Here is a 21,133-nt window from a genome sequence, read left to right as displayed (position 1 = left end):
GTACTGTGCCTGCTCTCAGGAGCCTCTTAAGTCGGCTGAGTGTCTCTGTTTCTCTCCCATGCCCAGATATCCTGGAAGTGCGGCAGAAACCAATCCTGATGACATAGCAGAGGGCGGGCACTGCCTTGGAGCCTTGTTGCCAAGTGCCTATCCCCAGCGGTTTCCGTGCTAACACTACCACCTAGTGTCAGGAACAGAGACCTCCGCAGGAAAAAGGGAACTCCAGGAATACCAGCCGATCAAAAGTGCCTCTTTCTTCCTTCCTCTGCTGTCACACACCGAATGCCCACATGACTGGAGTGTTTCTGACTGGAAGAGGACTTTCAGCAAGATGAAATAAGAAGGGGCTGCGTTTAAACTGAGTCAACACTTTATGGACAGTTTGCTACCGTGTTTACTTTATAACTAAGAAGCCAACAATATGTACAGAATGTGCTAAACTTTATATTCTTTGGGAGAAACATTCTAAGAATTTCATAATGATGTGCTGTTGGACATCCCTCCATGGACTCTGGCCATACCCTCTCCTCGTCTGATCAGCCATTTGTGAGTGTGTGTGTGTGTGTGCTTCTGTGTGTGTGTGTGTGTGGATCAGAGCAGGGAGAGAGCAGCTTCCTTCTAAGGGAAGAAAAGCAGAAAGATACATCTCTGTTTTGGTATGTGCAGCAGGTCAGGTCAGAGCATAAAAGAGGCTGAAAATGTTCCCATTTTTCATGTGTCAGTGTTAGGACAGGTGAACTCTGCTGACAGATTTCCATATCTACCAAAGAACAGCAACATTTTCATCCTCAAGAGCTGGCTGAGAAAATGAGCCAGTGAAAAGAAGGCTAAAATGTGCTGCTATAGTAAAGCTGAGGTTCATCTCCAGTACTAATGCTGCTTATCTTCCTCTCAGTTGAGTCAATTCCACTTTGAGTCTAAAGTGAAAAAACAGGAGGCTATAATCAGTCTCCAAAGGCCTAAAACCTTACCAGGAACCCATCCTCCTGCATGCACTGGACTTGGGAGTTTGTAGTCATCCTTGAGGTACCCTTTGTAGGCAAGGAGGGTATGAGAGCTGCTTCATGATGAAGCTGCTTTATGCCCGAATTTTCCATCTTTGGTTGTTACATGCTGAAGCACAGAGAGCTTTCTTGAAATATAAAAGATGGAAACCTAATTCTGTTCTGAAAAGTGACTAAAAATTGCATAGTGGGAGGTCTGTCAGGAGCTCTCAGGAAAACAGCCTTATGTTTACACATGAAGTCCAGCTCTCTCTAAACAGCAAAACTGCTGTCCTTGACATTTGAAAACAAAATGATGGAATGCTGAGGTTACTGTGCTCTGGCTGGCTATTTTGATGAGAGCCAGTACATTCTTGGGTCCATTTAGGACCCCACAGCAGTGGGAGGGCTGGTGTGTCCCTTGGGGCACGTGAGACTCCAGTGCATGCACAGAGGGAAAGAGAAGATGCCATTTTTGTCACTTTTCAGACTCTGAGCACCTAAAGCTGATGCTGTGGCATGTGCTCTGAGCCTGGACCTTTGTCTCCCTCGTACCTGGTCTTTCCAAAGTGCTTTGTTGTTACTCTCACAGTAGCATCTAATGACTTAACCTCTCAAATAGGACTTACTGATTTTTTTTCCTCAGGCTAGATTCCGTGGAAATAGCTCCACTTCAGCATAAAGGCAGACCAAATTTGCCCTTCAGCCCAACCTGATGGCTCCAGCATGGTAAGGAGGTCTGTCTGTATTTGAGGCCAGCTGTCACCTTAGCACAGCACAATGGCCTTTCTTACACTGGCAGCATGAGTGTGTACGACAGGGACAGCTGACCAGTTTTCAGTTGGCTTCAAATGTGTTGCAAGAAAATGTTAGGAAAATGTTCCCTTTGTCACTACCAGCACACCCACTTTTCATGCTGCAACCTTGGAATGTTGCCTGCGGTCTGTGTGGGTGTTTCCACCATCTAATCTGGTTGCCCCAGGCTTCCTCCCTGAGCCCAGGGAGAGGTGGAGTCCTCACACAGCAGCTGAAGTGCCCTCTCAAGGAACTGGCCAGGCAGCCTGGGTGGGGACCTGAGATCCCCTGCAGGTGGTGGGCCTGGCATCAGTCAGTAAAATATTCTCTCTTTGCTCATGCTGAGGATTAAACCACTTCTCAGCTAGAAAACAAGCCTCTCAATGTGCTCCTCACTCTGTGCTTTCATACTGCTGGACTGGGCAAATCAGTGCTTGGTTTTCCTTCAAATGTTCACTGCAGAGGGAAGGGAGAGAGGGTTCACATTTGTACTAATCATGACAATTGATACCTTTCAGGCAGGCAGCCAGAGGAACAATGTAAAAAGGAAGTGTATCCACATAGGACCCTCAGCTGTAGGTGCCTGAACACTTCTCAGTGGACAAGAATTTGTAATGCTCCCTTGGTGTTGTGTATTATGTTTAGGTGGCTTAACTTTGTGTGATTTTGAAAGACTGAGAAAATCTTGCTGTGTAAGATTTCAAAGCAAATGAGGAATGATTCTAAGCTAGTGCATTAGTGTAAAAGCAGTGCTATGGAAGGTACAGTTTAGGTCCTACATCTGTGTTTCAGGAGGTATCATCTGCTTTGTTACATGTATGTGGTTGGATTTTGATGTCTAGTGTTTGAGGGGCTGTAATGTCCTAAAAAAAGTGAATTTCTTTCTTGTATCTTGCTAGTGGGATATGCTGTAGGTATTGATGACTCACCTTTTCTAGTAGAAAAGGACTACAAGTATGCCCTCATGGACATCCATGGAAAATAGAGGTCAAAAAGTCTACTGAATGTCAACAGTGCTTTTTGGAAGCAAAAATGTTCCAGATTCTCAGTTATTCCTTCTTTAAACAACTGTCTTGGACTTTTTATGTATAGCCAGTGGTTCTTACTTTTGTTATCAAATTCCACATTTTGTTCTTCTTTTAAACAAACCCTGAAAATTGTCCTTGTGTGGATAGATTGACAGGGAATTTGATCAAAAAGTTCTGTTTGGGTCAGGATGGCACAGCTGGACCCTTAGCATGCTATTGCACTACATCAAAAAAGCAAAGTGAATGTTAGCAAGAACCTCTCACCCTATTAATTTGGAGAGGGTTTAATTGTGTAGCTCCTAAGCTACAGTAAAGTGGATTCAGCCCCTGTTGGCCATTGAAGTAATTGCTGCAGATGGAGCTGGCGTGTCCTGCAGTGCCATGAAGGCTGTTTGGTTGTCATTGTCTTAATGGTTGGAGCACAGTGTGTTTCATTAGTTATGGTGGTGTTTGAAGATGCAGCTCAGTTAACAAATCTGGGAAACTTGGCAGAACAGCTGTCTTTCTTTTTTGGAATTCCACCATACCTCATTGCTCAGTTAACTCCTTCCATCCTTCTGCCCATTCACTCCCTCTGGAGAGTTCTTGAGCTCTTCATAGATGTTGTATATTGATTGTTGTCAAATACAAGGATGTGAATCTTTTAATCCATAACAAGTTTTTCACTGCTATTGATTTAACCAGTATAAAAAGCTTGGGAATTTTTGTTTTGTTTTGGTTGGTTGGGGTTTTTTTTTGGCTTGTTGTTTGTTTTGTCTTTTTAAGAACGCTCTTAAATCAATTATTCTGTGCTAGCAGATTATTGCTCTGCCTTAGAGACCACCATGTATGTGAAATTATGTTCTCTTATGTCCTGCCAGCCAGGACAAGGTGGATTCCAAATCTCCTTTTAAAAGAAGATGCTTTTAGAAACTCTGAGTCTTTGAGCTGTCTTGGCTAATCCAGTTTGTGTTGGTCTCCGTTCCTTCTCTTTTTATTCCCCTGGTCTTCATTGTTTATAAGGCTTGGGCATGTTGGGCTCTGGATTGCTGTTACTATTTTTATAGTTTTCTATTTCTGGGCAGGATGTGCTTTCCAGAAAAGAGAATTGTTTGCACAGGTGGCTTTTCACAGTAATATGTTTTCCCCAAAGTATGTTCATTATGTAGACAGTGAAGTCCTTGGCTCTGCAGACAGATTTCTTCCAGCAGACCCTCATGTACAGAATCCCATGTGATCACTGAAATTCTGTATGGACGTGGAATCCAGGGAAATAGACTACACTCTTAGGCTATTGACCTGTTTCTTGCCAGTCACTAATTGTTCCTTTTTGAGATGATTTCTTGTCCTGTATTTTATAGTCTGAAGCTTCCATATTAAAGACAGATGTAAGATAAAATCTTCAGAAGTGCCTAAGCCCTGTTGTTACTCAGTGGGGTTTAAGAACAAATTTTTATTTAGGAAAATAATTTATTAGTCTTAAATTCTATCTGTGTTGTATGTAGCAGTGTCAAGAAATGATGAGTTTATAGTTCTTGGATGAACAGTGTCTCTCATATGAATTCACTCTTTGTATTTGAAAGACTCTCATGGTTTCCAAAGGCTCTGGAAAGTGGATTTCCTGTGGTCACAGCAATCAGATGTCTGCAAATGCCTTACACATTCTGCAAGGTATGACTGCAAATGTGTGCTGCTGGTGTGTAGAAATTCTGTGTCAAAACCAGGTACGGTTATCCAGTTAAAGGCATTGTGAAGTAAGTAGCTTTTACACAAAACCTTAAACAAAAGAGTATTTTACACCAGAATGTAACTGTTTGGATACTTGGTCAAGATAATACAAGTCTGCAAGCAGGTTCCAATGTTGAATGTTCTCTATGTAAATATATAAATATTCTCAGCCTAATTTTATCAGCCTAACACGTTGCATGGTTCGGGTTTTATTTGCCTCATCGATCATTGGTGTTGCTTAAAAGGTGATGGGTTGAAAATTGTGCAGGCACTGTACTGAGCCATTTGAACAAAGAGCAAGGAGAAGGTTGTGCACCAAAAATAAAGTTGGCTGTGCTTATGGCAGCAGTGAAGAAAGTGTTGGACCCTGCAGCAAATAAACAGACCTCTTTAATGACCATGAAGTCTGTTAGTGGTGTTTTCTCTCTACTGTGCCTGCCGGTGTTGGAGTTTGGATGTGTTCCTTCCTGGTGGCAGGCACCAGTGGTGGAATAGGCTCTGTGGCACTCCTGAAGGCATTGCCAGATGGAAACTCATGTGGCAGAGTGGCCTCATTGCTCTTCATTCTGACTGCACTTGGAGCAAAGCTGCTTCTGCTACAGAACCTCTGAATGATCAGTCCCTGACTACTTGACATTGGATAAGGGGGAAGAAGGTAAAAGTGGAGTCCTGAATTGGTTTACAAAAGGTTTTTGTTCTTGCCTTTAGAACAGTCCTTCTGAACTGATCCGTGGTTTGTTCTGAACTTGATTATGTAGACATATTTATGTTTGTGCAGTGTATAATAGTGAGGACTGATGGCTGTTATGGTTTCTTCCTGATTAATTCAGGAAGAACTTCAATGCAGATTTGTGCATTGTCACAAAAATGAGATTGCATTTAGATCTGCACTGCTTACACTGCCTTGAATTGTGTGTACTGGCAGGGATCTGTTTTGATTTAAAGACATGCAAGGTTCTGAGTCCTCCCTCTCCACCTGATTTTTTGGAAATCTTCAGGGGATTTTTTCTGTCTAAATTAGTTAAACACTCGTTGAACAAATGTTACCAACTATGTCCATGAGTTGATGGGCTGATGATTTCATTTTAAAGAATTCCAGACCAGGATGTTTTATGAATCCATGTGGTAGGTAACAACATCTATCCTAAGCCATGTGTGATAGCTCAGAGGCATGTGGGATATTAGGGAGAAATAAAACACAGAGCTTAAGAAGAACAGGATGTCTCAGTTCTTTTCATGGATGTTTGAGCAGATTGTTGGCAGTGTTGTTTTGTGACTGCTCATGCAACTGGGCAGGAATCTTAGCTGGCTGGGAAATACTAAAATATTGCTTTGAAACAAACTGATTTTTTTTCCCTTGAATGCTTCAAGTGTTGAAAGGTTTTGGAAGCAACCATTATGGAAAAGCATTATTTAAATCATTACAAAAGGTAAAGAACCTCAAGGGTGGTGGTAATAAACCTCCCCTGCATGGTTAGTCATTCAAGAAGTTTGGACAGGGAAAGGTTTGCTGGTTTTGGGTTTAGTTTTTAATCCAAATGGGGTTTTTTTTCTTGTATTTGCAAACTGTCACAAACCAATGAAAAAAATAATCACTTTGGCCTGACTTTAGGTTGGTGCCTCTAGGCAAGATCTAAAGTAAATTCAGTAAGGGTCATCAGGTAGACCTAGATGATGTGGTTTCTAAATCCTTCAATAGTCATGTGGAGGGTTTAGAGGTCAGTCTCTCTACCAGTCACTCCACTGCTATGTGAGCACAGGTGTTCCCTCTGTCCCCCAAGGCAGTCCCAGCTCCTTGACCTCACAAGGAGGAAGCATTTTGCTGAACTGGCTCCAGGTTTCCAAGTCAGGAATGGGCAGGCCAGGACATTCCTTCTTTTAGTAGCAGAATTTTCCAGGCAAGAGTTCACCTGCAAGCAACTGGTTGTACAATTCATTTTGTTACTCCATGTTAGACACTCAAAATGAAAGTGATTCACACAAGACAAATGAATCTTCCATTCATTTATTCACATTTTCCATGGATTTTTGTACATGACCTCAGTGTATCAGAACTAATGAAAACATTAACATACATGTTATGTAAAACTTAAGTATCCACTGAAAAATTCAGAGCATTTTGAAATCTACTAACAACTAACAAATCATCACATTCAGCATCTTCATTGGATTTAGACTAGCTCATGCCACTTTAAATTGTTTAATGTCAGGTAATTTCTGCACACAGGCACCAGCTACAAAATTTTATCAAATGCAAATAAGTTAAGGCATCAGAAAGTCAATCTTTAATGACAGTTTAAATGTTACAGTGCTGCAAAGGGAGCTGAACTTCAGTTTCAATAGCACAGCAAACCTCCTGATTGGTTTATGTTCTACAGTATGTTCATCTGAACTGTTAATTTAATATAAACTTTCACATCCATCAGCCAAAAGGGCTTAGAGGAACACAGTGTTGCCCTCCCAAATTAAACCTTGCATACTGTAATTTTTTAAAATAAAATTCAAGCCAACTGTAATAATCTTCCTTAGAAATTATTCTGATAATTTAAAGAAGCAGAGATGTTTATTTTCCAGCTGAAACTTCTAAATCAGAGGAGGAGGAATGGATAAGAAACTCCAACATCTACATACACCTGGAACAACGAGGCATTAACGCAGATTGGGGCAGAAACTTGCATCTTTGATATCAGGTATTCGATTCCCAGCTGTTAAATACATTACTAAGACACAGGAATGCCTCTTTGAGTTGGAATTCTGATCAAAATTCTTTCCTTGGATAGCATGTGCCACTTTGTTATGAAGGCAGTAGTACACTGATGTCTGTGGTCTCAGCGAAATTTGCTTTTTCATTTAAGGCCTTTATTTCTATTTAACAATCTCTGGCCTTTTACAGCATTCTATATTTCAGTATTCCTTAAATAGAAACTGAAGCATCATCAAAAATTTCTAAAGTGCTGGAAAAGGCTGTGCTTTATACCTGAGCACCAAGTTTGTCAGTGTATGACTATCTTTTCCTGCTTCATAGTCCACATAATGGTACAGTCATGAATTGATGTTGATTAAAATCTGCTTAGCAGGGAAATTCTTCCCTGTCCTTTTAGAGGCAATTCTCCCCATGTAAAATGTTCAAAATTGTATGTTTATGCATATATTTGACATTCTAATGAAGGTGACATCCCAATTTTTCACCTTCCCCTGGCTTTACTGATTAAATACATGCACAGAAGAATTCAGGTGTTACTTGCTATGATGGCTAGGGTAAGGTTTAATTCTTTCCAACACAATTTATCATTCCTCTATTATGTTTCCATTCACTCTGTGCCCTCTGCTTGGAAAGAGGCCAGAGGTGTACTGTCAGAATTGGGCCACATCCATGTGTGCAAAACCTAACAACTGCCCCTCTTTAGAGGGGGGCATAAGGGAAGAAGTGTTAACTTCAGTTTGTTGGTCCACGTTTCTAAGGTTAAAGGAACAGTTCCAAATCCATGAGCTTTTGGAAGTAAGCAAAGAAAAGGCCAAGCTTTTATAGACTGAGCTTTTCTTTCTGGGATGTACAACCAGAGCTCTGTCTATAAACCTTTTTGTACAGAGACAGGGTTAAGACACTACAGTTGAAAGACAAATGCAAAATTAACTAAGCCCTTGGACCAGAGCCTGGACTTAACTCTTAGGCAGCATTCTGTTTTTCATTCATACACATTTAGACACACCCTGTCAGCTTTGGGCCTCCAATTTAGGTAGCAGCAAAACTTGTTTTTTAAAAAAACTATATCTTATTTTGAGGAAAGCAATGTCACTGACTTTTAATGATTTAAGTACTTAGCCAGATGCAAAAAGAATCCCCAAAGGCACCAGTTTATTTTTCAAATATCTCAAATGGCATCTAAGCTCCCTTCACACTTCAGTGTTAAAAATGCAATTCTTATACACTAAACGTGGCTGAAATGCGAGCAAAGTCCTTTCTTTTGGAACTTTGGTCAACAGGGCTATAGATAAAATCTAGATTTTCCTCCTTTTAATGAAGCGGGGGGAAAAAAGGCCATAACCTGAATTGTCCAGTGAATTAGGCCTACAGCAGCCATTTGCTCCCCCCAGAGCAGGGGTACAGGTAAGATGTGCTGCACCTCATCAAATGGTGTTATTCCTTGTTCCCTGCCCACAGGATGCCACTGTGCTGGACCACCAGGTCCCCTGTATGAATTGTGTCACACTGAGTCTTTTTAAGGAAAGGGCTTTTTCCTCTGTGTCACATAGCCAGAGGCAAAACAGCATTTTTGTTCCACCTTGCCAGAGCTGGTCAGTGTGACACATCTGAGAGCAGTTCAAGTTTCATATTATCATCAAGCTCTCGGAGAAGTCCCAGAGTTGGAAGCACAGTAGAAAAAGTTACTAGGGAAGGAGTTTCCAGCAACATTTGAAAAAAAGAAAAGGAATAAATCACCAAACACAGTCTGACAAAGTTGAGAGTGAAACCGAGACCAGAATGAATGCTCTGATCCCCAAATTATTGCCACCTGGTTAATTTTATCACAGCTGAAAACTAAGTTTACAAATTACCCCATGCTCCCCACATGCAACAGAAAGCTTCTGGCAAAGCTGCACTCTGCTGCTTTGTTTAATGCAGTGCAGCACAGCATTTTTATCACATGGAAAAATACATACTGACACACACCCTTGTGCATGTGTCTCCTGGTAAGGGCAACAGGCAACAGAAAGGTCTTTAAAAGTCCTGAAGTTTGTTGTGGGAAGAGCTTTCTTCAGCAAAGTACCACCAGCAGCAGGAGCAATGCAGCACATCCAGCTCTGCCTCAGCTGGGTTTTGGGACTAAGGACAAACACCTTGGAAGGATCATGTGGAAGTGCAACCCTTTGTTCTGACCTGTCAGAAGCCAGGGGCTGCCAGTGTGTCCAAGATAAAACTGTCTTCCAGTTGTCTGCTTGTACCATATTGCACATCATTCACTTGTTGCTACAGTAAGACCAGAACTGACAGTTCCTCTGGAGGAACCACTACTGTCAACAAGACTAGACAAGCAAATTCTCTTTCAAATATCTGCAGTCTCTGAGTCCTGAAAGCACACAGGTCTGCAAGGGTACAGACCCAGCACAATGGAGATCATCACTGGTGGGGTGCAGTACTGCCACTGAGTCTAAAAAGTCGGTCTCACCAGAATACAACAGAGCTATTAAAAATCTGCAGTCTAGAAACAGTTGCAACAGGTAAGCTTGAACATCCTCCCTTCCCAAAACAGGAGGTGCTTGCATTGTATAACAGTCTGTAAGGAAGCTCTGGTACCGTGTTTTTGTACTCAGATTTCTGTCCATTTGGTCGACTGGTGCTAAAAACGTTTGCTCGGATTTACATCCATGTGCTTTATCCAGAAGAGGTCCTGCATTTAGATACTGAAAATGAGGGAGAACAGTCCAACACTTGTGTTCTATTAAAGCTTTTATTAGCTAGTTTAGCTTTTCCTCACATCATTTTTCCAGAATTCCTATAACAGTTCTTAATATCAGAGTAAAGAATAAAATGTTCAAATGAAGTTACGGAAGAAAAAAAGAGCAGCAGCAGTTTGGCAATAAATCCTCAAATTATGGACTGCAACTTATTTAAGCCTCCTTTTTCTCCAGTAAGATTTTGTGCAACTCATCTGCATCCTCACTTGTTTTCACTCTTATTAGCATAGTGACAGGAACAGCTGGGTTCTTCTCATCGATGGGTGGGTTAGGAACACAAACTATAAGAACATTGTTTTTTCCGGTTCTTGTGCATGGCATCTTAGGTGGAATTAGAACATTCAACAGGATATTTCCTGCATTTGAGGAGGGGAAAAAATTACCATTAGCCATTTTCTAGCTTTTACTGCATTACAGTGTTAGTACAGATAGTAACTAGAGATTTAGGGGGGTGTTTGCAAGGAAGGCAATTCACAAACATTGTGTATGTTTGTCTTTTTCTTTCCTAAGTATCTATTCATGGCCATTGGTCTCAGATTTCTTTCCTCACTAGAAATGAGAAAATCTCTGCAAATACTGCATCCTCCTTTTTTAAATGGAGGAACCTGAATATCAAATGACAGTAGGGGGACACAGGAGAAAGGGACGGGGACAAGGGAGAAGCAGCAAACGAGGAATCCAGTCACAGTGCTTAGTTTATGCCAAGTTCCTCATTCTGACCACCAGAAGCAAAATGTTCTGATACAGACAGACATGTTAATCTGGACAAACCAGGGTAAAACAGGTACTTTGTATCCCCAAACATACACTGCAGCCTTTTACTTCTTGCACTGCTTCATGTGCTCTCTTTTCTAATGCTCACTAGAGGCACCCAAGTGTTTGTCAGTTTTTCCTAAATCTAAATGATTTAGGAAAAAAAAAAGTAGAAAGGTTTTCACTAATTGTATCTATTAATGCTGTGTAAAAAAACCAAAAAAATCCTAATGCTTAGCAAGGAATTCTGACATCAAGACTTGTTACTGGGATAAATGTACTTACCTAAATTGGTATCTGCTCGTACTAAGAGTTGAGTTTTTTCATTTCCTGCTGGTTTTAAATGTAATGTTCCTACACCTTTTTCTTTAAATTCATTATCCTTTTTGTAGAACAGTTTGCACCTGTGGAGAAAAAATAAAACCCAAATCCTTGTTTGTGCAGCCATGTAGAGATGAAATAAAAAGGTCTCTCCCAGGTACATGTATCCATCTGACTCACAGTAACAGTAGTCAGGATTTAACATGCTGTGAGTAACCTAAATCTTTATTATTCTTGACCTTGTTTCATGTGCTAATGGACAGCACTTGAAGATCAAAGAGAAAATGAATTACTTCTTTCAGTATTGAAATTATAAATGTATTACTTTCAGGGAAAAATAAAAGGCACAGCAACCTGTACTCAGGGCCTCATCAGAAAGTCATAAGAGCTGGCTGTATCATTCTGAACTTATAATAGGATTTTAATGTACAATTTATAAACATTTTTAAGTGAGGCTCTAATAAACTTAAAGCCATTTTAGGTGGTGAAGAATAGCAATACACAGGTATTAATTTTATTTTCCAAGTTAAAGTCACTTACTTCTTTGAGTAGAAGGCATCATCTTCTTTTATTTCGTTAACAATGACTTTTGGTGGTTCTTCTTCCTCCTCTTCCCCTCCTTTAAATAGAAAGTTTTAATATGTTAATGTTGTGAGCACAGATTTTGGCACTGCATTGGAAGTCCCTTATGCCCACCATGACATGGACATGGACATGTGGCTGGTCAGTGACACCCAGAACCCCTTTCAGTCCCTGTGTACTCTGCAGCAGCTTCAGCTACAAAAAAAAGGGTTACTTGCTTTTCATTCAGCTCTTAGAGCAACTTCATCCTCACCTTCAGTTCAAGTGGGATGAAAATACCCAATCCATACCAAACAATCAAACACCAACAATATAAAGCTTAGTAAGTCAGAAGCTTCTGTTTGAACAGAAACAGTTTTCACATTTCAGAGTATACTCCACAAATGGGTTCAAGTAAAGCACAATAAATACTTCCAAGAGCCAGGTTTAATTTGGGGCAAAAGGAAGTAGTTGCAGAATGACAGATAAGAGTGGCAGATTATGCCTTTCCAGCCCCTCAGCTGCTGGGATTTCTATCAGCCTATTGTATTCAGCACAGGCAAAGACCAGAGTAAAGCTGTCAGGTACTGTGTAACTTTGTTGGCCTCCTTACAATCCATTAAGTAAAATGGACTGAACTGTTCTGTATCTCATGCTTTTTACTGCAGGGATCTCTTGATAAACCTACTAAGAAAAGCAGTGGGATTGAGAAGTCCAGCAGGCTGAAAGGTGAACATACTAGCTGCTTTAAATTTCATCAATTCCTGTCTTTAGATATGGGATTATTTTGTATATTATATTATATAAAGTACAAATCTGACAGAATTATGTAAGTCTTGATAAGCACATACTTTTGGTGTTGCTTACATAAGGCTGGGTTCTCCAGATTAGAGGTATAATTCTGCACTTTCAAATTGAAGAATGATGATGATCACAGAATACAGAATTTCCTGAGTTGGAAAGGACCCACCAGGATCATGGAGTCCAGCTCCTGGTCCTGCCCAGAATACCCCAACCATTCCTACCCTGTGCCTGAGAGTGTTGCCCAAATGCTCTTGGAGCTCTGGCATTCCCTGGGGAGCCTGGGCAGTGCCTGAGCAACCTCTGGGGGAAGAACCTTTTCCTGATCTCCAGCCTAAACCTCCTTGGACACTACATCATGCCATCATCTCAGTGAACTTAATATTGCATTTTTTTCCTATTCTAAAGTCACATACACTCACAGCTGACCAGTAAAATAACTATAAATAGAAATACATAGAATTTACCTTTGTCGTCATTATTGCCACTGTCTGTTTGAGCTTCCAATGAACTGGTGGATGCTGTAGTGACAGACTTGGCCTGGTTTGCATCTTTTCCAAACAAACCTGAATTCCCAGAAGAAAATGAGAAACTACCAAGCGTTCCTGAACCGAGGGAACCCAAAACAGAACTGTCAACACTCTTGCCAAAATTAAACGAGACAGTTGATGTAGCTCCTAACAACGGGTCTCTTTTTTCTGATGCAGCTTCAGCTTTTTTGTCAGAGGTATCCTCATTTTTGCTGTTAAACAAAAAGGTGGAGCCTTGCTGGAGCTTTGAACTCCCAAACACGGGAGCAGGCTGGGGGGCAGGGGTCTTGCCGCTCTCGTTCTCGGAGCTGCTGTCGCTGCCGCCCCCGTGCTGCTGCTCGATGCTGGCCAAGTAGCGCTCGTAGTCCCTGAAGATGGGGCTGAGGTCGCACAGGGGGTTGCTGTTCACGTGTTTCACTATCCAGTCACGAACAGAGCAGTTGAGGGCAGCCAGCTGTTTGTGGTAGGAGCCAGAGCCAGGTGCTGAGCCCAAGGTGCTGCCTGAGGAGCAGGGCTGGCTGCTGCCACCGTTGGCTGTGGGGCTGGCAGCCTTCTTCTCAGCAAACACAGCAGCAGTGGGGCCGTTTGACACTGGGGATCCTGTTAGGAGAAAAATCACAGAGTTATAGGAGATCCTGAGCTGGGAGGGACACAGCAGGGTCACTGAGTACAGCTCCTGGCCCTGCCCAGCACACCCCAACAACCCCACCTGTGCATCCCTGCGGGCATTGTCCAAATACTCCTGGAGTTGTGGCAGCCTTGGGGCTGTGACCATTCCCTGGGCAGTGCGTGGGCACCCTCTGAGTGAAGAACCTTTCCCTGATCTCCAACTTAACTCATTTGCTTAATAAGCTCTGGTTTAAAGAAATAACACAGATGCTTTGCCGACCTAGTGAGAAATGTGGCTTAGAGACTTTTTCTACCCCGAAAGCAACACAGCTCTCCTAAAAGCCTAACATGTGCAATATTTCCTTATCGAATCACTCATCCTTACTCAGCTGAGCTCCTTCTTTTGGGTCACCACACTGTGCCCCAGGTACTCCCATGCCAGTGAGCTGACCCAAGTTTTCATTTAAACACATATGTCAGGGATAGACAAAGTAGATGGAGCACACGGGTGTACAAAAAAAATCCAAAGATATCTTGTAGAGAACATTAAAAAAATACATGCTTTATATTTTGCCAATACCTTCAGAATCTTAAAAAATCTAACAACTTCAGCAAGCTGTAATGCTTATTAAATCAAAAAACTCAACTTATCTCTTGCCATTTGTGCTTTAAATGTGTTTTAAATGTGCTTTAAACCACCCTGAGTGCACTAGCCCATAATGTTACAAGCTTTTGAGCCCTTCTATACAAAAAAACCCTAAGAAGCAAACTAGAAAAACTCTCATTGAATATTTCACTTTCCCTTAAGTTATTCAAGCTCACTGAAATCCAAGTTACTCTTAAGTTCAAACTGCACCATTTCTATTCTATGGCATGATAACTCCAAAATTCTGTGGTGGCAGGGTTAACATTTCTGCATGTCCAGCACAAAGGGATGGAACTAATATTCCTCAGGGAATTCCAAAGCATGACAGCTCAACATGCTGAAGTATTTCAAATGCCTTGAAATGTAGGTATAACTGTAACAGATAAAATTCTCATTAGACTGTCTGCAAGATCAGATGTACAAGGAAAAAAGATGGAAGACTTTAGCTATGCAGTATGTATTTTTTATTTAAATTCAAAGAACTGGGACATGTCACCAGATGCTTTATACCTTTTACAGACTGCATTATGCCAGTGCCTTCCATTTCCATCTGTGCCTAGAAAACTTTTACTTTTAGAAATATTAATTTAGTTGCCACCTTTTTTAATTGCATGCACATGAAAACTTGTCCCTCTAGCACTCCAAAATGGTAAGAAATCTTACAAAGAGGCATGAAGTCTCAAAACCTTAAAACACAACTATAAGATGGTCTAAATTTGTTTTTTTCACTACTAAAATAACCCTACAAATTTTGACTGAAGGTGCTGATAAATATGTATGCTTATTTAAAACTTACCAAATGCTGATTGTGTTTCAGAGGTGCTTTTCAAACTGCTGAAAGGAGGAGTACTAGAGACACTACTGCTTCCATTAGACAGCCCTTCCAAAGCCTTTATTCCTGCACCATTCCCAAATCCACTGAAGCCACCTCCTCCTTTTCCAGAAGGCAATACAAAGCCTTTAAACCCTTTAAAAGCTCCTCCACTTTCAGACTGGGGAGAAAAAAAAAAGAGACAACCAGTTACAAACATCTTATCCACACAAATCCTATCCCCACTTAATATTCCTGATATCCTTGGTTTGTTTTTCCCTAGTTCAGTGTGTCATCCTATGCATTACTGTGTCAGCTATGCAAACAAAATTAACAGCTTCCTTATGACACACACTGCTACTGTTTTTAAAAGACTCAGATGTTTGGTATGAAAATAAACTGGGTCTAGGATGTGGATACATGGAAGTTGCTCAGAGCTGTGGATGTGTTTGACTACCTATTAGACATTCTGGTAATCTGGTTTCTCTTTAAATAACTACACAAGATTATGTAATTTCAGGTTTATTTTCAACAACTTTTGGCATTTACAATGGCAGTCAAGAGCCCAATACTTTAATCCACTCATCACTCTGGAGTCACCTATGAAACCTCTTGTGATTTACCCAAAATATTCCAATGTGACTGATGGAAGATGCAAAGACAGACTGTACCTGACCACAAAATATCCATCTCTGCAACCTTTTCATTACCCAGTTCTGATCACTGTCTTTGCAACTGTAGTATTTTATGGTATAGTTTCTTAGGTGTTTCTAAAAGACAAAGTACAACTGACATGCAAATAAAGCACTGCAATTTTTAGGCCTTTGGAGGTAATGAACTTTTACTACTCAAAGTGAACTTTCAGTGTCTCTGGAAAACCATCAGAGGAGAACTGCTTCTGAGTCTCATCTGCTTTTGCCATTGAAAAATGGCAAAGCTTGTCAATTTTAGGATATATTCCAGTATCTGATCTTGTGGTTATGGGTCTCTTTGCTTCCTTTTGTGCTCTTTTCCTCTGCTTCTCATTCCTAGGTGGGCATTTTTATTGTGCTTCTTTCTGATCAGTCCCACCTTTCTCTCTGGACATTCCAGTTAAACTGCTGTCTTTTTCACTGCAGCATTCTGCTTGCTCCATGTAGGAACATCAGTAAGTTTCAAGCTTACCTTTTTGTAAATATCTTTCTCTTTCTTTGGTTCCCTTATCATCATGATCATTGTATTTCAATCATTAAACTGTTCTTATCTCAACCCAGGCTTTTATCCTTTTTTCTGATTCTCCTCCTCATCAGACTAGGAGGAAGAGTGAGGGGCTGCATGGTCTTTAACTGTCAGCTGGGTTTAAAGTACACCAGCCCTTCTACCAGCCCTAACAGCCTGCTCCCAGCCTCCTGACTACTTCTGCAATCTATCTGCTCCCCTTTCTCATTCTGTTCTATTTTTCCTATCCCATTTGCCCCTGAAACTCTCCTGCTCAAGTTGTAGTTTATGTTTGGCATCACCTCCTTCCAGTACAATCCTTTATTTAACTGTATCCTCGACCACATTTGTGACTAAAACTATTCAAGGCTTTAGTGGGCTAAGACAGCTTCCTCATTCACAAGAAGAAGGAAAATCAAAAGCATAGGAGAAGGCTGTCTAGATCTTAACATTTGCCTAGTCCCATCCAATCCTAGAGCAACGTGTGTAACACAAAGTTCCAGGCCTACTTCTAACATGATGCATGCCCTGTTCAAAGGATGTCTAGGAAAAATATATACAACAAAGCATTGTCAAGGATTTCTGAAAGAACAACAATATGACTGGACTGGGATAATGCTTTCACAGGAACTAAACCTGTAACAAAGGCCAACTGCCTTTCAATTTTCAATTTGTTAATGCAAAGAGTAGATGGCACTAAGGCTCTTGGCAAGAAGGAAGGAAAAAAAAGTAGCAGCATTCTTAACAAAAGACATGTTTCTGATTCTCAGAGCAGCTTAGTATTTGGGTGTTTAATAATAAAGTTTCTGAGCCATCCCCCAGCCCTCCAGTATTAATAATTAATAACTTTGCATTTCCATACTTCCATCTCTACAAAAAATTGAAGTAAAGCAGTAAAAATGCTGTTTTACCTACTTGCAAACAACATTGTGTCTGAAACACTCGTTATTTTTACTTCAAAAACATGCAAGAACACCCTGCTCACCAGTCAAACTAGTATTACCCTTTTTCAGCCTTAGCCTTATTCTTAGCATGGAACAGTAAATGCAAAGTTCATGTGCACATAGGACCTGGTGAGTTGAAATGATAAATTTTTTCAGCATCACTACAAACCCAAGAAAGTAAAAACTTGAGCATGATGAGTTTTGTGAGTAAAAGTCCAGTACTCGTGTTCAGTGACCACATTACCTCTGACCCAACGTTGCGGCGCTTTGCTTTTTTAATAGCTCTGTTCTTCAGGACCTCTTCACTTGCCACAGAGAAGGTTCCCACCTTGAAAAGGAAGTTATGGAATCATTAGTGGAATATTCAACATGAAGGGAAGGCCAAGATCAGGTTTTGAACACAACCCTAACACTGCTACCACACAAACAAGGGAAGAAGTTAAAAACCAGCCCACTGGTTGTGAGCTGATACTTGGAAAACTCTGGCTCTGCACTACATTTCTCTCTGTGCTATCTCCATTTTATTACATCAAATAATATAAGTTTTGCTTTGGTTTTTTAAAACACAGCTCTAAGATCTCTGTGCAGAAGGGAATCTGTCAGTAATCCACAGTTTGGAGCAAATATATGGAGATGTGGGCTCTAAGGCAACCTCAGCAGCCTGCTGTAGCTCAAACACTAGCAAAGACAGCGAATGGCTCGGTATCACTCTGCAACAAATGAGGAAATGAAGTTTTCTTGTACTCAAATTCCTGGAAGAGTCAGTTTCCTTTTTCACATTTACAGGCCTAAGCATTTGATGCTTTTAGTTGGACAAAAAACGAAACCAGTTTGTTTAAACATGAGCCATGAGGAAGTATGAGACATTAAAAGTGAAACTCTCTTTTTACAATCAGATGGAACACAGCACTTAACTATTTGCCTAATTCCTCTGGCTGTGTGGGGAAATTCAGCTAAGATTAACATAGCTCTAAAATTAGCTATTACTGACCCTCAAAAAAACATACTGGAGGCATACAGAGCATTAATCTCCAGAAATCAAATCTGCTTTTTCTCTCAATTCAATAAATACCTATCACACATTTGAAGAGTCCAAAAGCATTTTAACAAGCCTGGGGTTCCCTCCAGAAACATGAAGTTCCTTTCCCCAGAACCACTGATGAAATTTTAACCCTTAAAAGCTGCTTTGTTATAGGGCCTGCATAACTTGAAACTTTATAAAATAATTTTTAAAAACCCACTTCTGTAAAATTATCTTTAATTGCTAACCTTTTAACCAGTTCTACTGTAGGTTTTATGCACCAGATACACAGCAAATATAAACAGCTACTCTACTACCTGCAGGTGTGCATAGGGGGGAACTAATGTGCATTTTACCTCTTCAGCTTCATCCTCCTGGTCCCAGTTTCGGTCAGTCAGCTCCTTTTCTGCAATTCTCTTGGCCATTTTTCCCCACCTGTGTGGAAGAAACAAAAGATCCTAGAAAGAATTGCACATAAACTAAATTCTAAGTGGCAGTGATCTTCAATTTGTATTCTTAGAACAAAAAAAATAAACCAGGAACTGTAGTTCATGTAGAAGCAGGTCAAGATTGGAATGACAACTGAAAACCAAATGTTGTGGCAAAAACAATCATCATTTTTCTGGTTATCTCTGTGATGTAGAGCAAAATCAGCCTTGCAGAAGGAATGTCTGTAACTGTTCTGAGCCCCATCTTGCTAAGGTACAACTTATGAGCTGTGTACAAAACCAAAGAAAGAAAACATGGTAGCTGCAGTCAATCTAAAAAACCTGGCAAGCAATCACACTACTGGAATTTAATGTGAAAAAAGAGATATTTTACCAACTATGGTTATATCTTCTGACACTAAATAGGAAAACTTTCCAAAGGAAATATGCAGTTTTGTTGCAATTTAAATCTCAAGCAAGCACAACAACTAAAACTCTTCCAAAACCCCCCTGGGTTTGTGATTAAGACCTGCCCAGAAGAAAGATTTAAAAAATCCACAAATAGCTGAATTTCAGAGGCAGACATTGTAACAATACATTGCTATGGGATATCTTGTTTATATGGTGAAACATTTTAGAACAGTACATCCAGCAGCACACTTGGAGACCACACATCCAAGTCCTGAATTTTGTCTGACACACATCACAAATTACTAGGTCAAGTTACTAGAGCTTCTGGAAGTAGAGGGACAAAGATTGGCCTGTGTATACATATTTAAATGCCCTAATCCACTCTGTCCTGAAAGTAGACATCCTTGCTTGATAATCCCTGGGAGATCATTTCAATCTAACCCATTGGAAAGCTAAGTAAGAATTTATTTTAAAGTCACCTTTATTAAAATGATTATTTTATTACATAACTTTTACGTAGACTGTATTATATTATGTAATATATTTTAATTTTTAATTTATAATAAATAAAAGTGTTCTGCACATATATACATTATGTATATACATTATGTATATATATTATATATGTGTGTCTATTATATAATATATATAGTATTATTTATATAATATACTATACTATACTATTATATAATAGTATATCATATACTATAGTATAATATATTATATAATGTGCTATAGTATTATTATACTATATAATATACTATAGTATATAATATAGTATAGAATATACTATAGTATTATTTAAATGTATTAGTTTCATTATTACATTAGATATTTGATTTACTGAAAGAGCACATTAACTACAGAGGCTGTCCCCCACCAGAAGAGGGGAAACCTTGCTGACCTAAGCTCCAGGTTCTCTGTACCCGCCCGTGTTTACGGAGTTCATCGTTAAAAGCATTGTAGAGGATCCAAGAGAGAACCTCAAGTCTATTCTATCCCGTGAAACAAGAACCAACACAAACCTACATCTGGCTGGTGTTCAAAAACTTCACTAAGTTTTCGGAGCACGTGTTCTGAACAGGCTGAGATAAAAGGATTTTGAGAAACACATCAAAGAATCACAGAATATCCTCAGTTAGAAGGGACCCACAAGGATCATCGAGTCCAGCCCCTGGCCCTGCCCAGACACCCCAACAATCCCTGCCCAGACACCCCAACAATCCTTGCACAGACACCCCAACAATCCCACCCTGTGCATCCCTGAGAGCGGTGTCCAAACGCTCCCGGAGCTCTGGCAGCCTTGGGGCCGTGACCATTCCCTGGGGAGCCTGGGCAGTGCCCGACACCCTCTGGGGGAAGAACCCTTCCCTGATACGCAGCCTAACTCCTGTTCGATTAACGAGCTCTTCTTGTTTAAAAACAACACAGCGCAGATGCTTCTCTGACCTACAGAGAGTTCACTGCCCTATTTAGCGCAGCCGAGGCTCCCCGGGAGGTTTGCAGGGGGCGGCATCACCGGAACACCGAGGGGCCGGAGCCCCGGCGGAGCTGGAGGCAGCGGGGCCGTGTGCCGGGCCCGGCGGTGTCGCAGCGCTGTCGCTGCGGCTCCCGGCGGGAGGAAGCGGAAGCCGGATGCCGCCGGGGCCACCCCGCGCCCCCGTGGCCACGGCGCTGCCGTTCCGCTCTGACTCCCGGCTGCGCTCGCCCCGTCCCGGGGACGCCGCGCGTTGCCTGCGCACCTCACAGCCCGATCCGCGCGTTCCGAACCCTGCGAACGGTGCGACCCGCCCCGAACCCCGCCGCCGCCGCCGCCCCGCTCCCTCCATCCCCAGCCCGCGCTCCCCTGCTCGGGTCCCGCTCGTGCCCGGCCGCCCCTCGCGCCCCCCACCCGCGGCACTCACTCGCTCGGGCGGGCGGTTCTCTCCTGCCGCGCTGCGCTGCGGGGCCGACTCTGCGGCGGGCGGCACGCAGGGTCTCCTGGTCTCCTCGCAGGCTGAGCGCGCCCCGCTGTGCCCCCACAATCCCCTCCGATGCCACCGGGCCCGGCCACCCCCTCGGTGTCCGCCGGGAGACGGGGCTCGGTGGGGCCCAGAGCGGGAACGCCGCGCCCGCCGCCGCCGCCGCCGT

General features: G+C 41.7%; 2 protein-coding genes across 8 annotated transcripts in view; one reads left to right on the top strand and one right to left on the bottom strand.

Moving 5' to 3' along the window:
- KIAA0930 (KIAA0930 ortholog) overlaps nt 1–4,911 on the top strand; it is a 53,890-nt gene extending 48,979 nt beyond the window's left edge. For both annotated transcript variants that reach the window (XM_071422282.1, XM_071422281.1), the window contains exon 10: nt 67–4,911. In XM_071422282.1, coding sequence (XP_071278383.1) covers nt 67–107 — 41 coding nt within the window. In that variant the 3' untranslated portion in view covers nt 108–4,911. The remainder of the gene's footprint in view (nt 1–66) is intronic.
- Nucleotides 4,912–6,027: 1,116 nt separating this feature from the next.
- On the bottom strand, nt 6,028–21,087 carry NUP50 (nucleoporin 50). 6 transcript variants are annotated; one of them, XM_071422278.1, is made up of 8 exons: nt 20,908–21,087; nt 18,521–18,622; nt 17,388–17,471; nt 14,988–15,183; nt 12,874–13,536; nt 11,585–11,663; nt 11,009–11,127; nt 6,503–10,326 (listed from the first exon to the last, which is right to left on the bottom strand). In XM_071422278.1, the coding sequence occupies exons 2-8, from the start codon at nt 18,587–18,589 to the stop codon at nt 10,124–10,126; spliced, it is 1,413 nt and encodes a 470-aa protein (XP_071278379.1). In that variant the 5' UTR covers nt 18,590–18,622; nt 20,908–21,087; the 3' UTR covers nt 6,503–10,123. The 6 variants fall into 6 exon arrangements, with proteins under 6 accessions (XP_071278380.1, XP_071278379.1, XP_071278381.1 ...); XM_071422280.1 differs by having other exon boundaries at nt 18,521–18,599; nt 20,908–21,085; XM_071422275.1 differs by lacking the exon at nt 20,908–21,087 and adding an exon at nt 20,453–20,608 and having other exon boundaries at nt 18,521–18,599.
- Nucleotides 21,088–21,133: the final 46 nt, after the last annotated feature.

This window comes from Agelaius tricolor, unplaced genomic scaffold (assembly GCF_023055355.1).
Source record: "Agelaius tricolor isolate 1412-34295 unplaced genomic scaffold, bAgeTri1.0.p SCAF_3, whole genome shotgun sequence".
Lineage (NCBI taxonomy): Eukaryota > Metazoa > Chordata > Aves > Passeriformes > Icteridae > Agelaius > Agelaius tricolor.
This window is presented reverse-complemented; position numbering and strand designations above follow the sequence as displayed.

What these genes read in the sequence shown, in the direction of transcription:
- NUP50 (XM_071422278.1), bottom strand. Translation starts at nt 18,589, where the DNA reads ATGGCCAAGAGAATTGCAGAAAAGGAGCTGACTGACCGAAACTGGGAC. An exon ending in GCCGCAACGTTGGGTCAGAG is followed by an intron (nt 15,184 to 17,387) that starts GTAATGTGGTCA and finishes TTTTCTCCCCAG; the next exon opens with TCTGAAAGTGGAGGAGCTTT. An exon ending in GATGCCTTCTACTCAAAGAA is followed by an intron (nt 11,128 to 11,584) that starts GTAAGTGACTTT and finishes TTTTCTCCACAG; the next exon opens with GTGCAAACTGTTCTACAAAA.